The 23,486-nt window shown below is 35.0% G+C and overlaps 1 protein-coding gene across 1 annotated transcript; it reads right to left on the reverse strand.

Moving 5' to 3' along the window:
• Positions 1 to 1,403: 1,403 nt before the first annotated feature.
• Positions 1,404 to 23,364, reverse strand: LOC136823313 (uncharacterized). The gene is made up of 7 exons (XM_067079496.1): positions 23,167 to 23,364; positions 22,593 to 22,804; positions 7,939 to 8,084; positions 7,178 to 7,456; positions 4,376 to 6,562; positions 2,695 to 3,122; positions 1,404 to 1,832 (listed from the first exon to the last, which is right to left on the reverse strand). The coding sequence occupies exons 1-7, from the start codon at positions 23,218 to 23,220 to the stop codon at positions 1,518 to 1,520; spliced, it is 3,621 nt and encodes a 1,206-aa protein (XP_066935597.1). The 5' UTR covers positions 23,221 to 23,364; the 3' UTR covers positions 1,404 to 1,517.
• Positions 23,365 to 23,486: the final 122 nt, after the last annotated feature.

A 23,486-nucleotide genomic window follows, 5' to 3' on the forward strand; every position in this document is an offset into this window, starting at 1 on the left:
GATTTTAACGAGGCGGCAACGAAGCTGCACTGCTAGCAGAAGTTTTCTACAGAAAAATACAAAGGAGATAGATAAGATGTCCAGTCGTTTTTATGTTCATCCTGCGATCAACAGTTTGACTGGAGACAGAGTTTTAACGATTCGGAAGTGTTTGTTGAAAAGTTTTTAAATATTTTGGAAGATGATATTTATTCTGCTGTCGGTAAAAATTAAAATACGTCAAAAAATGCTGACATCATAAAAAATCTCATATACTTTTTTCACAAAATTTGAAATCACCCATAAAAATTAAGAAAAATATCAGTATAATGAAAAATGAATCAAAAATGAATCGAAATCACAAATTGATTTGCCTATAGGCTATTTTTTATAGAATATAAAATTTAGCATTAAATTGGAAATAAGAAAAAACTAACGTTAACTCTACCAAAACATCAAAAATCAATTAATCCCCACCTTAACTTGTTTCTCCCACCTAAACCTGAAAATTTCCAAATCCCACCACTATTCTGCCCCCTCCCCCCCCCACTATTCTGGGGGTTCACACTATGCTACTCATCGATTTTAATTCACAATCTTTTTCACATTAGATTGAAATAGAAGTGGAGTAAGATTGGTCAAAAAGTGGAAGAACTTTTTTTGCTCATATAAGCATAATATAACAATAGGCAGACACTATCCTGATATGAAATATGTGACTGATATGAAACGGGAACACTTATGTAAAATTAACAACCTTTAAAGGGGCACAAAAGTACTGACGAAATTTGTAAAACAAACCGTATGCAGCGGTTGCAAAATCAAAACAAATGTCACATGTCAAAATAGAAAATCAAAACAAGTATGGCTGATTTTGATTGTTTCAATTGTTTTACAAGTTTGTTTTGGACACGTGACTTTAATTGTTCTCTTCAATGACACGCTTTAGACTCTAAAGTAAATCTCAGGATATAGGTATATAGTATCATACTTATGATAAAAAATTTAAAAAATTGAATTGGTTATACTATAATCTACTTTTGCTCTTTCACGCCACCGTTTCTCACAGAACCGGTAGGATTTTTTCAGCCAGTGGGGGGTAAAAATACCGATCTAAAACACGATGGGAATTGATATTCTCACATTTTACATGACTGGGGATTTCAATTCTTTTGTTTTTAATTCAAAATTCAGTGGGGATAGGAAAAATAACATGATATTTTGCAGTGGGGATTAATTTATTAATTTTTTTCCGTGGGGACAAAAATTGGAGGATAATTTCCCACCGGGGACGATATTTTGGCCAACTTTTCCAGTGGTTAGAGGGCCCAATGGGTCTGTGAGAAGGGGAGGGGGTGTCTTTTAATTTCAACATTTTAATAAGATAATGAAGGGTCGTTCGTTTTCAGTTGTGCGCTCTTTTTCCTGTCATATGGAAACCATGTCATTGTATTTAGACTAATTCACATAATAACAAAAATTTGGAGTGCGCACTTAAAGCGAATCTAAACTTTCAACCTGACATCAAGTCATACAGATCAAAACACGAACATGATGAGAAGTAATGACAACATTACCAATGGATCGATCAAATTTTTCATTGCTGCACTTGCCATAAGTTGCCCAAACACTGGTACTTGACAACCGTAAACATCTTTCGTTTGTTTAATACCAGGCGGGCACTTCTCACAAAAATATCCACCCATTCTAGGTGTACCAGATGAGCATTTTTTACAAGGATTTTGGCCAGCAGCTTTGATCTTTGTTTTGACGTCATAGTAATGGTCAACTGGACAACAGCCTTGAAGTTTGGAATTCGATAAACTGTAACCCTTTTTCTTTTGTCGATTGTCCTGGAATTAAAATGACATTTGAAAAAAAAGCGAAGACCAAGTCCTATGAAGGGGGGGGGGTTCAGGGAGTACCCGATTCCGCAATTCCGCCAATTTTTTCTCCAATTTCCGTCAAACCGTCTTAAATTGAACCAAAATTCCGTCACCGAAAATTCCTTTGAAATTCAACATTTTTGTCGAAAATTCCGCAAATTTTGAATATCTTTTACCAATTCCGAAATTCCGCAAATTTTTTTGCTAAATTCCGTTTTTCCGCACTAAAATTGTCTAATTTTCCGTCTCCGTCAGAAACCCAATTTCCGTAATTCCGTCTAAATTTTCACCAAATTCCGCCACACCGTCCGAAAAAAGGGCCGATTCCGCTCCTCCTCCAACCATGAACCCCCCCTATGAATACTAGTTATCATCCTAGTTACGAACAATTGAGTATATAGATTTCTCTTGTTTATACATTATACTTAAGGTGTGCAAACTTTCGTGAAAAAGGCCAAAGTTCGCGAAAATCGCGAAAGTTTGTACACCTAAAGTAGCGTCCTATAAATTTTTGTACCACTAAAAAAACTGGGGAAAACACCAAAATTCGAGCAGCCTCGAAAGGTTCCCTTGTCCTATCTGCCTGGAAGTGGAAACTCCTATTTTTAAGAGTAAAAAGAGGTTATTGTGAAAATCTTTTTAACACGAGCTAGAATCAGTGATATTTGACAGTAAACGGTGATTTTCATGTATTTTTCATGACATCCCGCCCCGGGCCCCCAATTCACCATTGAAATTGGGGGTGTGGGGGTTGGGGGAGAGTGAAATAATGTGTTTTTGCAAGGCTTATTGCCAACGTATTATTGCACTGATTGTAGTTACTAATTACCTGTATTGATCTCGAGCAAATCTGTATTTTCGCATTGAGAAAGAATGGAGTGGAGGAGAAAATTCTCGGTAATTCATATTTGCTTTGCATTGAGATTCTCCATGTTGAATTCGTAGTTGGGTAATAAGGACCTGGTAAATTTCCTTTTTTTGAAACGCATACTGAATAACTTTGATCGTTGGGACATGAACGATATGGTGCGTGTATCTCACCGTTGCATGGCAACTGATGATCATAATTATCATAATATTTCAAATTGTAGACCATTGGCTGATCAAATTTGTACGTTTTCCCATTGAGTTTATTTTTCACCAGTTCAACGTTTGATTCCACTAGATAGTCCGTCTTTCCGTCTGGATGTTGCGGGGGATAAAAGATCTCGAATTGCTTAAGGTAGAATGGACCTTGATCGCCTTTTTGAATCCAACCTTGTAATAGAAGAAAATGATGAAAATTTTAGTACATCAAAATGGATATTCGACAAGAAAAAAATCAGCTTTGCTTCGTCGAATATCCATCAAGCTTGACTGAATATTTTTCGATATCCAATTTATTTGCTTTGAATAAATCTCGTGCGTTTTGCTTAGAGATGGATATTCTGTTAGAAACTACAATATGTTTGGTAACTCTAATTCTAGATCCTTAGAGAGGTTTTTCAATTAGTCCGTAAGTTTTCAATTCAGCTAGACCTCATGTACAATTGCGAGTTTATGTAGCTAACCTAGTGCAGAAAAAAAGAGTAACTGAAGTTTTGACCCGCAAGATTGAAGTGCTGATTTACCATCGTCCTCAGTCGATTAGCATCTAGACAAATCAAACCTTCAGTTCCACTACAATGCAGAAAAAACAGCAATGGACCTTATTTGGACGTTATATGAACATCAACCCTATTTTTACCGGGTGAGGGAGGGTATTTTACACCACTCTGGCACTTTTTTGCTTAGAACTCCCTGAAAAAAACTTTCAAAGGACACGAAACTTCAGTAACGAAATGTTATAATGCTTAAAACTACAAAATCTTTCAGTTAAAATACTCACCAGGTCGAGTTTTTGACTTTATTGCCAACATGGGTCATACAACCCAGCTAAAATCTTGTAAAATCACAAAATCCTAAAACTCTCATAACTTTTAATACATTAATCCAAATCACTTCAAATTTTCACAGGTTTTAGATAATGTAGTATGCATTTCAAAATTTAATGTAAAATTTTTCAAAAAATGATGCCATCATCAATTATGACATCATCATTTTTAATTCAATTTTACTCATCTTCAGCATAGATTTTAAGATTTCAAATTTAACAAAAACCGGCATATATGTCATGGAGTTTTCTATTATTCTTAATCAAAACAAAAAGCTGACAAGGGGTCATTTTCATCACCGTTTCGATGACGTCACAGAATCGAAATTTTTTTTATGAGTTAATATTGTGATGACCATTTTTTGTTCCAAATTTGGTATAAAAATCTCAACTAGTTCAACAGTTATTCAGAGTGGTGCAACATACCCCCTTGTATTATCAAACTGTAACAAGGTCTATATAAATAGGGTTAGAAAGGTGTGGTGAATAACGTGCTTTTCGTGACCTCGTTGAGTCCTGTTTTTCGTCACTTTCTCGAGAAGCAGGCAAATTAATTACACTCAAATTAAAATTGTGTTACCGTTGAGGTTTTACTAACCATTTTCAGACATCCACTCGTCTCCAGGGATATCGAATAAGATTTCACCAGACGTTGGCCACGTACTATCATTAAAGGTTTTAAGAAGCAATGCATCAGAGTTGATGAAACCAGGGACAAAATCGAGAGATTGAGTGTTATTGACTGGTATAAATACGTTCAAGTTGACCGGGCTGAAACACTTATCTTGATGAATGTAACTTTGAAGTGAAGTCAAGTCGCTTTTTTCAGGATCATTTTTCATTTTTGAACAAAAGTCCTGTTCTTCTCCAAAATTCAGATATGTGATCATGTTGCAAGCCTCCTCAATAAGCTTTCTTTTCTGTATTTTAATGACAACTATTGACAACATTTGATTGAGTTTGACTTCTAAATCAGAGTTTAGGTTGCTCTCTAACGTTATTGATAAACCTGCAGCACTAGATTCTTCCAATTTCAATTGTGCAAGCTCAACAAGGATCTGTGATAATGTTTTTCCGTTGTCATTGGTCGACTCCATAATTGTGATGATTGAGCTGATAGTACTACTGGTTTCTATACACAATCCTTCTCTTGCTTCATTTTTTTTAACCTTTTTACTTCCTGAAGCACTAGAGTCTTGGATAAAGTTACAGAGTCCCCCAACCATCTCATTAAGTGTCGTTCCAAATTCATTAATATCAAAACTGTCAATAATGGCATCCATTGTACCAAACTTATCTAAAAATCTTGTTGCCGATTCTGTATTAAATTTCCCTTTCTTAGATTCAATATCTTCAAGAAATTTCCGTGCTTCTGATATACCGCCTTGTTTGGCTTTTCGACTCTCTCTAAATCTCGTTGTGATTTCTCGAAGTTTGTTGTATTTTCTCCAAAGATATTGCCTTTGTTCTTTCTTGACTTTTCCTTCTGAAGTTTTCTTATCGGCTTCCTTCATTAGGTTAGCCAATTTGAGCCCAGCTGCAGTTAATTCTATCACAGACACTGGAGCTGCAACTGGGGCAGATGCAACTGCAATTGCAAGGTCAATAGCGATTGTTATCGTTCCTATAATGATATTTAGAATTATTTCTGCCTCCTCAGCTCGTTCGACTCTACCTGCATAAGCTCTCAACCGTGTTAATTGTGCCTCCAATGTTTTTATTTTATTCTCATAAAGCATTTGCAGTTGTCTTTGTTCTGGTAATAAATCTTTGTTAATTTTTGCTTCTATGATACTAGCTTTAAAGGAACTCACTCCTTGAAGGTGTTTTCTAAGCTGCAATTGAAATTTGGTCGTCCTTGTCCCTAAAGCGCTTATTTGTGTGTGCAAGTTTGAAAATCGCTCATCCAAGAGTTTTTCGCTTAGCTCCTTCTTGATATCATGGCTTGTCCTTAGAAAAATGATTGATTCATCCTTCTTAGGTTTCAAAATGTTTTCCAGATTTCGAAGGGCGGTGAAGGTGGAACAGTATGCTTTAATTCCTTCTCCTGTGATGTTACCAGTGCAGTCCCATTTTCCATACTCAAAGATCATTTTTTCCATAGCCATTTTCACAGAGTTGTACTGGAGTTGAGGATTGTTTGTTTTGGTGTCTACCATTTGAATGATTTGAATAAGTTCTTTGAAGCTTGCTAAACATTCAATAGAAACCTGATAGAATGGTGTAGTAGGACATTTACTCAACAATTGAAAATCACATTTTCGCAAATCAGACTCGTCACCACGGCATCTGATATCACTTACCAAACAATTTGCTGACTCTGTTGCATTGACTGTTGCATTGACCAGTTTGTACTTGTATTTGCCTCCATAGAAGGTAGCATGCTCTTGCCGACAAAAAACATTTGTCTCCCTTAAGGACCATTCATGGTTAATATCAGTTGCTATAACAACAGCTCCCATAGCTTGAAGCGGACATTCGGTACAAGATTGCTTAAAAGTTTTTTCTTTCAAACACATAACACCAGCCATGTTGTAACATACATCATCTAAGGATGACTTGCATTGGTGCAACCGATAATTTGGATTATCACATTCAATATTAGTAAAAAAGTATTTGTCATTATTTGTGTATCCTGTAACCTTGTAAGGGACACCAACATAAGACGAATCTTTTATTGCATTACAAATAACTTGAGCTGCATTCCTTTTTAAATTGTTTTGATAACAAATAGGCAATCCGGAAATAAAAGCGGCCCCATATACACTTCCATCAATACTTTGCTCTATAAAGATAAAATGGTATAAAGATGAGAATTTCAAAATTATGCAGCTATTTTTATCTAATACCTATTTTTTTTATAAGCAACTCGACGATCTTCGGATCAGGGATGGGGTTGCTTAGGATTGTAGCTCATTTTCTGAAAAATTTGCTTTGACCACCCCTGATATTATACCATTTTTTTACTTATTGGGTCGAGGTCTATCGTTTGCCATGGTTAGATTATCTAAGAAGCTTTTACTTCACGAGACGTTTTAGGGATCGAGCCTTAGCAACCTGGTTGCTTATTAAAAAAATGTGTACCAAGAAATAATTTGTCAAGAGGAAATTCAAAATGTAATATGGGGTTTGTAGTAATGTAACCGGATGAAGGAGCAAAAAGTACCAAAAAGAGTTCAAGAAATTTCTCACTTGTAAAAATTGAAGTGTTTTGCTTGAAATGAGAGTATAATTGGCTCAAAAATAAACGTACCCTGCATTTATCTAAGATCTACCTATATAATAGTAAAAAGCAGCATATTATGACATCTAAAGATATCAAGAATTATTAGGCTCTCACTAAAGCCCACTAAAGTTACAGAAGAAGCTAGTCTTAATGTTTCTTTATAAACATACTAACCTTGATTTTTCAGCATCAATTCGCTTTCCTTATAACAAATAACTTGATCGACATAATTATCACCACTCAAACTAAATTTGCACTCTTTGATATTGTCTTCATAGCCATAACACTTAAGAGTCATCGTCAATTCCCTTATGTAACTTGAATGAATCCGTAAGCTTTTCACACCGGAACAACCGAACGTTTTAGCAACTACAGCGGAAGAATCTTTATTTAATTTTGTGTGAGTAAATACTTTTCCATTGACAGCAACGATCAATTCTCCCTTGTTTCCACCTTTGAAAAATCAAATAAAGTTTAATTAGAATTTGATTGAATTTTTAACCAGGATATAATTTATGATGTATTTTCAACCCGTAGGGTTTCAGAATTTCGAAAAGGAAGCCATATCACTTATCACTACTTTATGGTTTGATGTGTTCTAAAATCTAGGAAAAACAGTTTTTCAAGATAAACGTGTAAGATATTTGTTTCTCCACGAAAGATGTGTTCTAATAATTTCTAGGGTTACTAGGTAACAACATTACATCAATTTTCTATTGATTTACCCCTGTCTCCTTAAAATATGTGTTCTCTGAAGCTTTCTAGGGTTACCTAGACAACAAGAACACGTTGATGACCTTGATTATACCCCTGTCTCGTCAGAACACATCATCATATACACGGGGCACGTGTTCTGGATGGGAAATTAGTGGCTTCATTTCCCACCAAGGAGTTTCGGAGACTTTTCTGTGCTTTGAAGTCAATGTTTTTAGTACCTGTGATTTCTGCAGTCGGTATTGTGTTAAACGGACAATCTTGCTCGTCTTCACCGTTAGCACAATTAATCTCCAAATTACATCTCTTTTCCATTGATATATGAGCACCATTATCACAATAAAAATACTTGCAGCCAGGCCTCTCCCTAAACATGGAACAAGAGAATTTTTCATTATCTCTTGGTACCATCGTATGGTTTTCTAATTTAATAAGCCTTCGAGGCTATAAATAAGAGGAAATGAGAAATCAATTTTTTTGAACCGTTGATTTCGTTGTCTTGATTTTGGTACAAGATCTTGTACCAGTTGTCATGGTTACTTTTGTTTTCCGACGGATTAAACCTCCGTTTGCTACAGTTTTTTTGGACCTACCCCGGTGGGGTGGAGGTCCTATAAATTCACCTCTGTCCGTCCGTCCGTCCGTTCGTTACCAGCTTTTCTCGAGATTGAATCATAGCAATCATTTGATTTTTGGTACAAAGGTGCAAAATGGTGGTGGCCAAAATGTGACGGAGCCCGATTTTCGAATAAAAAATTTTTTGGCCAAATTTGGGCCAAAAAACGGCTAAAAAACGGGTTTTTTGGACTTTGTGAAAAATTGGATTATTATTTTTTTCTGATTTTTTGCATGAAAGTAGGGTACCATCATAGGTAAAAGATGGCTCAAGCAGATTTTTGCAAAAACATTTATTTGGCTTAAAAAACGCATGTTTATCTATAAGAATCACTATTAATAAGCATACATCAATGTTCTTAGTCAAATTACTCAATTGTTTTATGAGATAGATGTTTTTTTTGCTCACGAGGGCTTACTTTTGAAACATATGTGTGTTTAGACATGAAATTTTGGTTGCTTGGCGTGTTTTTATAGAAAAACTGGCCAAAATCGATATTTTTTTATAAGCACATTATCAATTACTTAGGCATTAGCTTTTCTCGAGATTGGCTCTTTCATTCTTTAAGACTTTTTGCACAAAGATGCATAACTATAAACCCTCGAATGTGACGGAGCCCAATTTTCGAAGAAAAAAAAATGTTTTTGGGCAAATTTGGGCCAAAAAACGGCTAAAAAAAGGGTTTTTTGAACTTTGTGAAATATTGGATCGTTGTTTTTATCTGATTTTTTGCATGAAAGTAGGTAAAAGATGGCTCAAGCAGATTTTTGTAAAAAAACTTTTCAGCTCAAAAAACGCATCTTTATCTATAAGAATCACTATTAATAAGCATACATCAATGTTCTTAGCCAAATTACTCAATTTTTTTATGAGATAGATGTCTTTTTATGCTCACGAAGTCTTGAATATGAAAGAATATTTCAAGAGCATGAAATTTTGGTTTTTAAACGTTTTTTTTATAAGAAACAAACGACTAATTTTAATAAATCGTCACTATTTGTGTTCTGAATGATTGTGTAACGTTCATGCTCACGTAGATATCAATTATATGTGTTAAATGCATAACCAGGTAGGTCCATAAAAGTATCACTTGTTATATGAACAAATTTATAAGAACAATGAGGCTCAAAAATCGCCAAAAAATAAGAACATTTTAAGAACAATGCTGGAGCCTTAAATTACTCAATTTCAAGCAATTTAGGGGTCGAAGTAGTAAAAATTGTTATAAACCTTGAAACTTTAATTTCACCTTATAGATAAGAACAGGATAAGAACAATTTGAGGATCAAAAACCAAAAAAATGAGAACAACAGAACATCCGAGCCTCATCAAAAATTTACTTGCTCTTATAACAAAAAATGTATCACAGTGATATTCTACCATGAACGCCTAAAATTAGCTATTTCTCTACTCCTATTTTCCCTTGCAGTTTTGCCTATGGCGTCACTATTTTTGTCATATAAGTTTTCCCGGGCCTAAATCTGCGTCCTCCCTCTCAAAAATATCTTGTAATATACTGTTCTTTGGAATAGACTAAAAATGGCTAGGTCGTAGAAAAGATGTCACGGAACCCAAGGCTATGCCCCCTACTAATACAGGGTGGTTTAAAAAAAACGTACCCCTAGAATTTTTGACGTAACTTTATTTTCATTCATCGTTTCACACTCTTTTTCCTTCGTAGACTTAAATTCTGTGTGTGAAATTTGAATGTTATAGCTTATATATTTATTAAGAATCAGGAGTTTGAAGAAAAAGTACCAGTTTCACAAGTGAACAGGGAATTTCATTTTGACGTCAAAAATAGAGAAGTTGTTAGAAGCCAAAGTTAAAGCAGATCCAAACTTGAAGCGGCTAATCGCTTCAATAAATTCTTTTGTTTTTAACAATAGAAGTTATTTACACGCACATGAAGAGAGAAATTATTATGAAAGATCAAATACACGTTTTTTTTTATTAGAACACCTAAAATTTGGCTGGGCCTGGATGTGCTTATTTTTTTAGCAATTTTCAGCCTAAAATGTTCTTAAATGCGTTCTTAATTTTTCAGACTACTCTAAATCGACAATATGATACAAAATAAAGAGCACTTAAATTTGGCAAAATTTGGACAATATTTGACTCTCGACTTTAGAAGATCCACCCCTAAATTCGGTTAAAACTGCTTAAAAAGAGGAAAAATTTGTAGTTTCTTGTTATTTTTTTCCAAACTGAGGCTGGGCATGTTCTTAAGATGTTCTTAATTTTTCGACGAATTTCAGCCTATATGTTCTTATAAACTAGGTTCTAATAAAAAAAAACGTGTAACGATTCAGAAAAATTCGTAGAAAAATTTTTATCCACATCTGATGATCGCCTTGTGCGTGAAACACAGTGTAATGTTTGTTTTTAATATTTGAAGAGAGATATATGAAGTGATTTAGCTCTACTTGTTATTGAGCACTATCTTCTTCACCGTTCTTCATGATTTGATGAAAAAAATGAAGATATACACGTTTTTTTTTTATAAGGAACACGTTTATAAGGAACACGAGGCTGAAAATGGTTCAAAAAATAAGGAATTGTTAAGGAACTGCTCAAGCTGAGAATAAGTGGATTTGAAAATAATGTACCTTATTGGGACTAATTTGACCAAATTTTGATCTTTCAAGGGGCAAAAAGTTCAAAATTTCCTATATAGTAAGGAACTCGATAAGGAACTTTGAGACAGAAATTCTCTGTAAAAATAAGGAATTCCAGGCTCAGAGCAAAGTTAAGGTTCCTTATATAAAAAAAAAAGGTTTATTTGTATTGTCTTCTGTTTTAAAAATCATGACATTAGACTCTCTGAAATATTTGAACCTTGCTGATTTCAGATCTGTGTGCAAATTTTTCGATTCTTTGTTCAATAAAAAGTCTTTCAAGGAAGGCCTAAAACGGCAAAAAATAACCAAAAAAAAAACAGGAAAAATGGATAACCTCAGAGTGAACTTTAAATTTGATACTTTAGGTCCGTTCTTAAGGTTGAAAAAATATGCATGAGCAAATTTCGGAAATAAACACTTGATACTCATGTCAATATGTCTCGCGTGTACAGAACAAGCAGTGTCTGGATACTACTTGAAAAAAGAGGAATACACAGTTTACAAAATTAGTCTGAAGACAAATCACGCTTTTACTCGGAATTTTCATTTGCTTGTCACATGACATTTATTTCAAATACACCACTTTATTATTTAATTTACCATCCTAAACTTGATCCAATCCTTTTTTTACACTTTTTTGTATTGTCTTTAGGTGTGAAAAAAGACTGGGACGGTTTTAGGGTGCGGTAAATCGGACAAGAAAATGCCCGCGCGGCAATTGGCGGCTACAGTCGAAAAGGTGTATTAATTCGAATTTATTGACACTAATAAAGTTATCAGCTGTAAGTTGTAAAGCAAGTAACATGGAAATAAAATTACGTAAACTTTCTCGAGTAATCACATGTTTTGACTGCATTGCTATAATTTTTGCAACCCGTGTATTTCTTTATAACAAATAACTTGATCGACATAATTATCACGACTCAAACTAAATTTGCACTCTTTGATATTGTCTTCATAGCCATAACACTTAAGAGTCATCATCAATTCGCTTCCAGTAACACCTGAATGAATCCGTAAGCTTTTCACACCGGAACAACCGAACGTTTTAGCAACTACAGCGGAAGAATCTTTATTTAATTTTGTGTGAGTAAATACTTTTCCATTGACAGCAACGATCAATTCTCCCTTGTTTCCACCTTTGAAAAATCAAATAAAGTTTAATTAGAATTTGATTGAATTTTTAACCAGGATAATTTATGATGTATTTTTCAACCCGTTGGTTTTCAGAATTTCGAAAAGGAAACCATATCACTTATCACTACTTCATGGCTTATAAGCAGGTCCTAGGTCCCCCCTAAGAATTTAGGTGCCCCCTAGGATTTAGGTGGCCCCTATTGGAAAAATATTCTAGGTGGCCCCTAAAAGTTCAAAAATCGAAAAAAGCTAAAAATTGAAATCGTAGATATACTTTTAGAAAAACTTTCTTTTTTGTCAAGTGTAATTAAATACAACAGGATTTAGCCCCCAGTTCATTATGTAAAAAATTAGGTCCCCCCTAGCTCAGTAGGTGGCCCCTGGCCAAAGACTATTTGTAGGTACCAGTTGCCCTGAGACCTTTTAACCCCCCCCCCTGCGAGCAGGGGGGGTGAAGCCATGTACTTTATGGTTTGATGTGTTCTAAAATCTAGGAAAATGGTCGATGGTCGTTAAGGGGACATTAAAGTAGTAAAATGTAAACATTGCGCGAACCACGTGTCATTAAAGAGAACAATTAAAATCACGTGTCCAAAACAAACTTGTAAAACATTTGAACAATCAAAATTAGCCATATTTGGTTTAATTTTTTATTTTGACATATGTGACATTTGTTTTGATACAAAACCCCCGGTTTTGCTGTTTTGTGTAAACTGGCCTTAAAACTATTTGTTGCTGTAAAAAGAGGAAAAAAAGCTTTCAAAATGGGATTTTTGACAGATTTCAGTTGAACTTCGGTATGGGAACTTGATGCACTAACCCAGTTTTCAATTTAACCCTATTCATACTAGGCTTTTAGGGGCGGTTCAGAACTAGGGGGGGGGGGGGGGCTTTTCCTGTACAACCCCTTAACTTTTGATCTAGTGGGTCTTTTTTGATGAAATTTGGCACACAAGATCCTTGTCACGTAAGGTAACTTTTGACAAAAAATTTTTTTGATGACGTCACTCATCATGCCCAAAGTGAGCAAAAACCGGAAATTTCCTTTGTTCTTATAAATAAATATTATATTCTAACAAAAGCTTTAGAAAAAAGTTGTCTGAGTTTAAAATGCTTATTTTATCCTAAATATTCAATAAATTACGGTTTAAACGATATATTTGACATTAAAAATAAATTTGTATCGGAAAAGTGTCAATTTTTGTGACACCTTACTGTCAGAAATGTCATCATGCTCAAGGTGTGAAAATCTTTAGGTGTCAATTTTTTTTTTATCTTGAAGCTAAATAAAAGTTAGGAATTTACAGAAAATTTCAAGGCAAAAGCTCTATTATTTCAGGAGCTATTACCAATAGTTTGACCTCCGAACAGAAAGAGCCCCCCCCCCCTAGTACGAATAGGGTTAAAAAAGAAAGTAAAGCCATTTTTTTACATGTGTCAGCAAATTCATGGCTTCGCGTAGAACCCTGAGATTACCGCAAACCTTACTTTTGCCTGCGAAAAAGCTAAAAGTTGGTGAAAAGTGACTGAAAAGTATTCCCTAACTTTTTCATTGGTTAAAGTAACACATTTCACTGTAGAAAAGCAAATTTCTATCCCCATTACTTGAAATACAAGCTCAAGTCTAGTAAAGAGCACTTTCACTTTCACTTTTGCGAAAACCCAGAAATGCACCAAAATCAACTATATCACTATCAAAACCCAACTAAAGGTGTATGGAAATACACCTTTCCTGAATTGTTATTTAGGTTTTTTGACTTTTTTGTTTTAATGTTTGGATGTTTCTATTTAGTTTCATAAAATTGTATGTCGCAAAACTAAACAAATAAAAAAAGAAATATGAAAAAAGCACTCCCGGTTCTTGAGTTATTTTAATTTGAAATTTCTTTATAAACAATAAAATTACATAGAAACGAGGCCAGGCTGTATGTTTTAATTTTTATAAGGGATTTCACCGTGAACAAAAACAGTCATAAAAATTGATAGAAAAAAGCTTTTGGGCTCAAATTTTGAGCATGTACTTGTTTCTATGGGAGGAATACAAATATGTAGTTTTCAATATGGTTTGAAGACCTTCGAAAAATACCAAACAATTCGGGAAAGGTGTATGGGAAGGAAATTAGAAAGTTTATCAAGTAAAAATGTTCCTTGGAGTTTGAGAAGCTCTTTATACAAGAAAATAAGCCATGAAACAGTCATTCCCTTTACCAAAAAAAACGTACTTGAAATTGGACAAGATTCAAGATGGCGGGTTTGTTTTGGTTGTCATAAATCCGGAACTATTAACAGCACCAGAGTAAAACTTCCGGAAATGTTCTTTGTGGCTCTAAGCAGTGACGGTAAAAATTTGGAGTCGCTCCAAGCACCAAAAGAGCGAATATTGCGGTTTTTATGACGGGCGGCGGGGTGGGCGTTTGGGGTGGACCGCAAGATCTGTAAGGTTCAAACTTTAATTTAAACCAAAAATTGAAAAATCGATCCGAAAAAAATGATCCTATCTTAGAAGTGTTAACGACCACCTTAAATATATAGGCTTACAGTACTCTCTGTCATTGTAGGACCTTTCAGGGCATCCCTTGGGACTCTATAAACACACTATTATGCTCCGATCACAAGAATTGTATTTTCTTTTTGACGTCAAAAAAGAAAGGGTTTTGTTCATTTATGAAAAATATACATTTTCTTCAAACTGTCATATTTTAAGAAATATCTGAGCTATAAATCTCAAATCTCACATGCAGGCTTCAAATCTACTAGGGTATGATTGTTGAAGATTTCATGACGATAAGATTTAAACAGAAAAAAAGTTACGTCAAAAATTCTAGGGGTGTGGTTTTTTTTTAATCTGGCTGCCTCTGAAATTCAACCTGTGGTGACATACCCGAGAAATATTAATTTCGAAGTTATTGGTCAGCCTAAGCTGAGCATTCAAATAGGTAAAATTCGGTTCTTCCATCATAAGACGGCAAAAAAAAAAATCCGATTTTCCGATCTCTTTTTGATTTCTAAACTTTCTTCCGATCGGGTTAACTTTTTGGGTACTTTTAGCGTGCGTTGTTTTTACAGATCATAATGTAGTTTCAAGATGGCGGCTCAAGCGATAGCCAGATGTGATAAGTCAGTGTTGTACCAAAGTATTTCCAGTGTAAATCTGTTGCAAGCTTCAATTTCTGTTATTTATTTTTTTAACTCGGCAAATCAAACACATGATTTTCATCTAAGGGATTCTTTTTCTACATCCTTTGAAGGTTTAAAGCCGTTTGCTCAAGTTTTTGTTTATGTTGAATTTTCTGATATATACTTTTTATTGCTGCTTTTTTATAGTTTTTGCAATAAAAACATATTTTTCTTGTTTGCCTCTAGGGGAATTGATGGTGTTATAATGTTATTGGGATTTGATAAAGTCTACAAAAGTACAGCTACTGTATAAATTTGATATAAAGACTGGATGCAATCGTGCTTTTTTGGACTTGGACGTGTTTGTGATAAAGGCGAATCGCAAAAAACTGTTTGGTTCCCGTCATTTCTACTTTAAAATTGAGAAACCGTGGATAAACTGGTGTTTTCGGTTTACTCTCCATTAGAATGCGGCTCTCTACTTCGATTTGAAAACTTTCAAACACAGAGCGTGCAGAGGTCGACAGTGGAAATCCAGCAAAGCAGCAGAAAAGCTTTCCGACTCTCCAGCTCTACCTGCTGACCGTAAATCAGATGACGGGAACCAAATGATGACATCACATCTCCTATTATTGGACTTGCAAAATTATGACAAATGGTTTTTGGAATTGGATCATTTATATTAATATTAATATATACAGTTCTTGTTGAAATTGATCAAACTATTTTTCACGCAGTTCCGGACGTAGATTGTGTTTTTCTAACCTTTTCTAACCTTGGCGCACATTTTGACTGAATGATGGAATGGAATGGAATGAATGGCGATAACAGTTTATAGATATCTCTTATCAGACTTGCCGAAAGCGGGCTGTCGTCAAGTTACACAACATGCACACTCTCGTCACAACTTGCACAGCCATAACAAACAGATCAATCTGGTCTTCATTTAACATTGTTTTAAAGTTTAAAAAACACTGCCAGTGCTTGGCACAGAAGAGCGGGCTCCCAGTTGTAATTAATTGCTACACCGCTGCCCTGTTGAATTTATTTATTATGGTTGTGTGTTTATTACGCCAAGGCGGTAAATCAATCGCCCAAATTCATAGACCAATCAAAAGCGAGTTTAAAGCAAAATGGGGGAAAAATGAGCTTCCCCGCATACAAGTTTTTTTTTTTTTAAGAAACACACTTTTAAGAAACATGAGGCTCAGAATGCCTAAAAACTAAGAAACATCTAAGAAACATACTGAGGCTGAGAATGAGAAAATAACATTTTTTAATTCGTTTTTTTTTAAGAACCTTCCAACCCAGCCTTCCATGAGGCTGATTATGTTAAAAAATTTAGAAACATGTAAGAAACATTTAAGGCTCAAAAGGCCGATTTCTTAAGAAACATTGAGGCTGCTTGGTAAAACTAGTTTCTTAAAAAAAAAAAAACGTGTAGTTATGAATTTTAAGTTTTGCTTTCGATTATCATTTGCGATCAGCAAAGTCTTCAAGATGGTTGTGTGCATGTTGTGTAACTTGACGGTTACTAAACTACAAAATTTATTTACCCAGACTGGAGGGGCCATCCATATAGTACGTACACAGTGAAGGGGGGAGAGGGGGTTCAGCAAAAGCGTACATCTATTGTTTAAACAAAGTCATTTCTATTGTTCTCTGCGTACAAGGGGGGAGGGGGTGTCAAATATTTGGAAAATCTTTGCGTACGTACTATGGACATGTTTTTTTTTGACTGTACCAAAATGCCGATTTTCAACCAACCCGGTTCAAATCGGCACTAACAGAGACAGCTGAACCCTTTCTGATCGTTATTCAAAAATAAAAAAATAGATTAGTAGCTCTGTCCGATACTTTTTGTCCGATCTTAATAGCTTTTATGGAACTTAAGATATTGCTTGTTGAATCCGGAGTATTTCAGGATGAAAAAAATCATAGTCTATTTCGGATTTATTAAGTCGGCTCTATATTTGGCCTTTGTCGTGTCCAATTTATATACGAAACTTATATCAGGGTGTAGCTAAAGGATTGAATTTTCACATCAACCTCTTTTTTTTGGAAAAAACCGGAGGAAAATGGGATCAAATTGATCATTTTTGAAATCTAGGTGCTAATTTCAATCGTATATATTTTCCTGACAAGTCTATCTATCGGGGAGGTGATTTGAGATTTTTGTTTAGTTGATAAGAAAGGAACAAACTAAAGAAAACAGGAATTGTTAAAATGAGTGAAAAATGATTAAAAAAGTCGTGATGATTGTTTTGATCATAACTCACTCCAGCCTTTAAAAAAATTACTCCTCAGGCTATTTTATGATTTTAGGCTACCTCAGGCATGCATAGAAACCTCCCCAGGACCGAATAATGAGTCATGGAGTGAGATATGATCCAAAACACTCCATGATTAATTAATCCTGAAATACTCCGAATTTAGAAATTTTAAATAGCTCATTTTAAAGCCCTTCCCAAATCTCAATACATATCAAAATTTTGGGAAAATTCATCATGCCAATGACGAAATAATTAAAATAAAGTGATTTTCACGATTTTCGAAAACCTGATTTTGGTACAGTCAAAAAAAAACATGTCCCTATATGGACAATGCTAAAGAGAAGTATACTTGAGCTTCTCGTGGCGGTTTGTGTAATTTACGATGCGCGATCCAACGATTCACGATGCGCGATGCACGATTCATGCATATATTATGTTAATTATTCTAATTATGCATTTACAGGTTTTAGTAATCACATATTTTAATTCCTTCTTTTGTAATCCTGGAAAATCAATGTAAAGTATACGTGTATATATTTTAACCTCAACAATCAAATCAAATCAAAACATCAACTTTTTTGCCCATGCTTTGAATTGAATATTTTGTAAGGCTCTTGTAACCTTTTTGCTTTCTTTCTTAAAAAAAAAAAACGTTTCTCCGATTAAACCAACCAAATGCATTGGATTGAGACAGGGTTATAAACAAAAATTTACAATGTTGTGGTAAAGTGGGGAAGACGTTTTTTAATGAAGAGCGCGTGTATAAACTCACCTTTTTTGAGAAAGATCAAATGTTAAATTGACTCGATCATCAAACAAAGAAAAAGATCAAATAAATAAAAGCACCAGTTGCAATTCATTTGGTGAAAGGCTTTTATAAGAACATGCCAAAAGTAATGTAGCCAATGATTTCTTATTTACCTTATTCACTGTTCTTAAAAAAATAATAAACGTACAAAAATGAGTTTTAATAAATTTTTCGCGCCAAAACTTTTCTATGACGTCAAAGGCTTTTTCTTTCATTTTAAAAACGAGTGAGGCATGCGGCGAAAATTTTTTTTCTCTCGCTATCGGGTTTGAACAAAAGCTGGCTCGCCTAGTTGGCCCGGGCCATTTGGCCTACTATATGGCCCACCTTTTGGCTCGCTGATTTTGCTGAATAAGCAGTTTTAAAAAAAGGCGAGTAAGAGTCGATCGTCGATATAAGGGGAAAATTAGGAAAAAAAACACCTTCAGCCAAGTCTAAAAAATACTTTGGGCCAAGTCAAGCTAGCAAAGGAATGACATCCCTGAGAATTTAAATCAGCGCACGGCTTGAAGTTGGCCCAGTGGTATAAGGCGTTCGGTTCACGCACTAGCGATCCCCAGTTCGAATCGGGTTAGGGGCACCTTTAAAATGTTTATCCAGGTTTTGATATTTCATGTTTTTTTTGGTGTAGATTCCGAAAAACTATGTCCGAAGTCCTGAAAAGTTGACGGAAGGGCGCTACGGGACCGTTAAGGACCCGTACGGGACCGTGAATGACTCCCTCCCCTAGCGCCGGACTGGGTGGGTCTCACGACTTGAAACTTTCTGGAGGCATCAAGCATATCGAAGGGGGAAAGCATCCCAAATTTCATCACTCCACCGCCACCGGTCACCGGGCTACAGGCCGTGAAAGGTACGCTGCAGGACGTCCCCATAAGGACGATTGCCGGGCCGTACAGCGTTTTTAGCCGGTCAAACTTTCCGTGAGGCATCTCTACCAAATGGAGAACAAGCCTGCAAAATATTTAAGACGTAGCACCAAAATTGAAGACACAGCGCCGGATTAGATTTTGCCTTAAATCGGTCTGGACTTAGACTTTTTTAACAATTAGTACAGCGCAAGACCTTCCCGTAAGGACGATTGCCGGGCCGGCACGGGTCTATAAATTTCGTAATTTTCCCCTTATATCGACGATTGATTCGCTTTTTTAAAAACTGCTTATTCAGCAAAATCAGTGAGCCAAAAGGTGGGCCATATAGTAGGCCAAATGGCCCGGGCCAACTAGGCGAGCCAGCTTTTGTTCAAACCCCTCGCTATCAATTTTTGGTTTTTCTACACAGAAGATATAAGTTATTTTAATCATTCTGATTATGATAAAAAATTATTTCCCCTTCTTTTTATCTTTTTTTTTTTCGTTATTGTTATTTATCGGCGATCCAAAAAATATCTGCAATCTGATTGGTTAAAATGAGTACAATATATCTTGTATTTTACATGTAAAAATATAAATTAATGAAAAGATGTTGTTGCATTGTAGCGGTAGCAGCAATCTAACGTCACTTTGCTACAAAAGTGCCCTGCGTTTTTTTCCAACACAAAAAGTGCATTTTTTGGGTCACCGATAAACCAGTTATCAGACATTTGCTCGTACAATATGGAAATATTTTACTCGTTCCGTATTTTCCGTATATTTTCCTCGCCTAAAGGCTCGGAAAATATTGTACGGAAAAATCTCGGAACTCGTAAAATATTTCTCATATTGTACTCGCAACTGTCCGATAACTATTACATATTGTTTATAGCTAGCGTTATGAAAGCTTATTCGTGCATAATTAGAATAATTAACATAAATCGACATAAATCATGCATGGATCGTGCATCGTGCATCGTGAATCGTTGGATCGCGCATCGTAAATTACACAAACCGTTCTCGTGGGGGGGGAGGTTGGAGGAGCTCTCAGGCTTGTTTTACATAATTTTAAATCAAGTTATCAAATGTTTCACTTTTTGTGCATTATTCAACATATTTATTCTACTCTGTTTCAGTGCATCTCTTACATCTGTTAACCCACTTATTAAAGCTATCTAGCTACAGTAAGCTCTATTGGCTGACCTTCCAGCCTCGGCTGGTTTATTAATATTCAAAGACATGTTTTTTCTTTTATAAGCATAACGCTTATAAGCATATGAAGGCTCAGATTTGCAGATTTCCTATGCATAACATAAGCATATAAGTCAGCCTGGAATATTTTTCATGTGGTTATTTTTTATCTGTTTAAAAAGGTTTGGAAGAGGTCAAGTAAAAATAGACATTCCACAGCTAGGTACATTTCACTGCTCCCAAAATCTGAACAAATTTTTACAAAATTTCTGAAATTTCACTAAAAACTTGGCTCGGGGTGAATCATAAGCATGATTCATAAGCATATAATAAGCATAAGCTATGCCTGGATGCTTTAAGAACTTAAGCATACACGAGCCTGACCAAGGGACTTATAAAAAAAACATGTAAGTGAAACGTGAGAATGGAGAATCCATGATGTATAGCCATTGCGTAGAGTAAAATCTCTAAAATTTCGCGGTTCCTTTGTTTTTGAGGACTGCATATTTTGAAATCTAAGCGATATATTTTACTTTTAATCCGGCTTTCGTTGACCAAAAAACGGTCTTAAAAAAGTGGATTTTGGAAAGATATTTTCAAGCAGAATGATATAAAAAATAAACATTTTTGAAAAACTGAAAAAGGAAGAAGAACAATGATGAAAAAAACGAAGATGTATTTGTATTGTCTTCTGTTTTAAAATTCATGACATTAGACTCTCTGATGAAATATTTGAACCTTGCTGATTTCAAATCTGTGTTCAAATTAATTTTCGATTCTTTGTTCAATAAAAAGATACAGCCTTTCAAGGAAGACCTAAAACGGCAAAAAAATAACCCAAAAATGGATAACCTCAGAGTGAACTTTAAATTTGATACTTTATGCATGAGCAAACTTCGGAAATAAACACTTGATACACTCATGTCAATATGTCTCGCGTGTACAGAACAAGCAGTGTCTGGATACTACTTGAAAAAAGAGGAATACACAGTTTACAAAATTAGTCTGAAGACAAATCACGCTTTTACTCGGAATTTTCATGTCCTTGTCACATGACATTTATTTCAAATACACCACTTTATTATTTAATTTACCATCCTAAACTTGATCCAATCCTTTTTTTACACTTTTTTGTATTGTCTTTAGGTGTGAAAAAAGACTGGGACGGTTTTAGGGTGCGGTAAATCGGACAAGAAAATGCCCGCGCGGCAATTGGCGGCTACAGTCGAAAAGGTGTATTAATTCGAATTTATTGACACTAATAAAGTTATCAGCTGTAAGTTGTAAAGCAAGTAACATGGAAATAAAATTACGTAAACTTTCTCGAGTAATCACATGTTTTGACTGCATTGCTATAATTTTTGCAACCCGTGTATTCCTACTTCGTAAGAATGGAGAGGACTGACGCATAAACGAAGTCTGCTAATGAATACTTAATAATTGTGTTAATGAGTGAACACATCTGTCTCACAGCCCCGATGGATTTTTGTCAGAATTCCAAATGGGGATAATTGTATTGTACAAGCTCAAAAAATTAATTGGAGTGCAAATTTTTATAATAAATTTCGAATTGCGATAAAGTAAAGGTCAATTCCCCAGTGGGGCTGAAATTTTAGGGTATTATTTGCATCGGCGAGCGAGGTAGAAATTAATAGAATTATAAAAAGCTACATAATTTCTATTAGTTAGCCTATTTCACGATAGGATTCGTGCATCTGTCATATGCTTTTGGACCTACCTCGGTAGAGGTCCTATAAATTAACCGTTATCCGTTCGTTTGTTCGTTCGTACGAGCTAGATAGATCGTCACTATTAGTGTTCTGAATGATTGTTTAATGGTCACGCTCACGTAGATATCAATTATATATGTGTTAAATCAGGTGGTCCAGGTAGGTCCATAAAAGCATCAAAATGTTTCTATTCAATTTCAAATCTTTTGTCATCATTGAAGTGACTTGGGAATTCTTAAACTCTTTTCGATTGTTGTTGCCTTTGTAAAACTTTTAATCTCGATTCACAAAAGAGTATTCAACCTTAAAAAGTTTATTACTGTGGTGACGTAGCAAAATATCATGTACTAATCTTATAAAATAGACTAACATCGCTGAAGACAACAAATTCAGGCGTATGGTTTTGTCAGGGAATTGATTTGACACTTATAGAAGGTCTCAATTCTGCCTTAAAATGAAGAAAAATTGAACTTTTCTGATGTTTATTTTGTCAATTCGTAAATGAAAAAAAGTTAAAAAATGTTTTATTACCTAAGCCATTGAATGATATATGGTTGTGGCTTTGCGAATCCATTATTTTCATGGCGTTCTTCCATTTCTTCCAGGTCACACCACTCAGATAAGCAACATTCGTCTTCTAAACTCGTGTCTCTTCTTACACGTTTACTCCGTGAAGTAAGAAATTCGTGAGCTTTATTACGTGTCATCAAAAGCTCCCCTCCATCATTGTTATTCTTTCCAAGCTAGGAGGTAAATGGACAACATTGAAAAAATGCAATCGTTACACCTTTATATATAAGGCTGTGATCATCACAGATTAGATTACTTTGAAATTTTAACCTGTGACAACATAAATTTGATGGCGACAGAAAATCTGGCGAATTTGGCGGATATACCGAAAATACGCCAAATTAAGTTCTCGATCAATTTCTTATATCCGCAATTCGCAAAAATTGAACAATTTATGAATGAAATCTGGATTTTTTATGATACTCAAACCATACAGTGCCAACATAAGAATAGCCACGCCTCAACACAAATCTACGGGTTATTATAGAATTATTTACCCTAGAATCCATTCAGGTTATTGACACATATTGCTTACCTTTTTAGCTTTGACGAAACACAAAAGTAACGAAATAATAAGAATCACTCGCATAGTGGTTGCGATGGAGATAACTTAAAAACGTCCAAAATATCTAAATAGTTTTAATGCTATATTTTCTCCAGAATCTTCAATTAATTTAGCCGTACCCCAAATACGATATAACATAATAAGATGCAAAGGTAAAAGAATAAGCGTGCCTTTTATAACAAATTCATCCTCTTCAACAATATTGACTTTATTTAAGAGGTCTCTTTGATGTTTTTTGATGGTTTGAGGGGTTCGTGTCTCCAAATGTTTTGCTTTTCATGGAATTTCAT

The sequence above is a fragment of the Clytia hemisphaerica genome, unplaced genomic scaffold, assembly GCF_902728285.1.
Source record: "Clytia hemisphaerica strain Z4C2 unplaced genomic scaffold, Clytia hemisphaerica genome assembly, whole genome shotgun sequence".
Lineage (NCBI taxonomy): Eukaryota > Metazoa > Cnidaria > Hydrozoa > Leptothecata > Clytiidae > Clytia > Clytia hemisphaerica.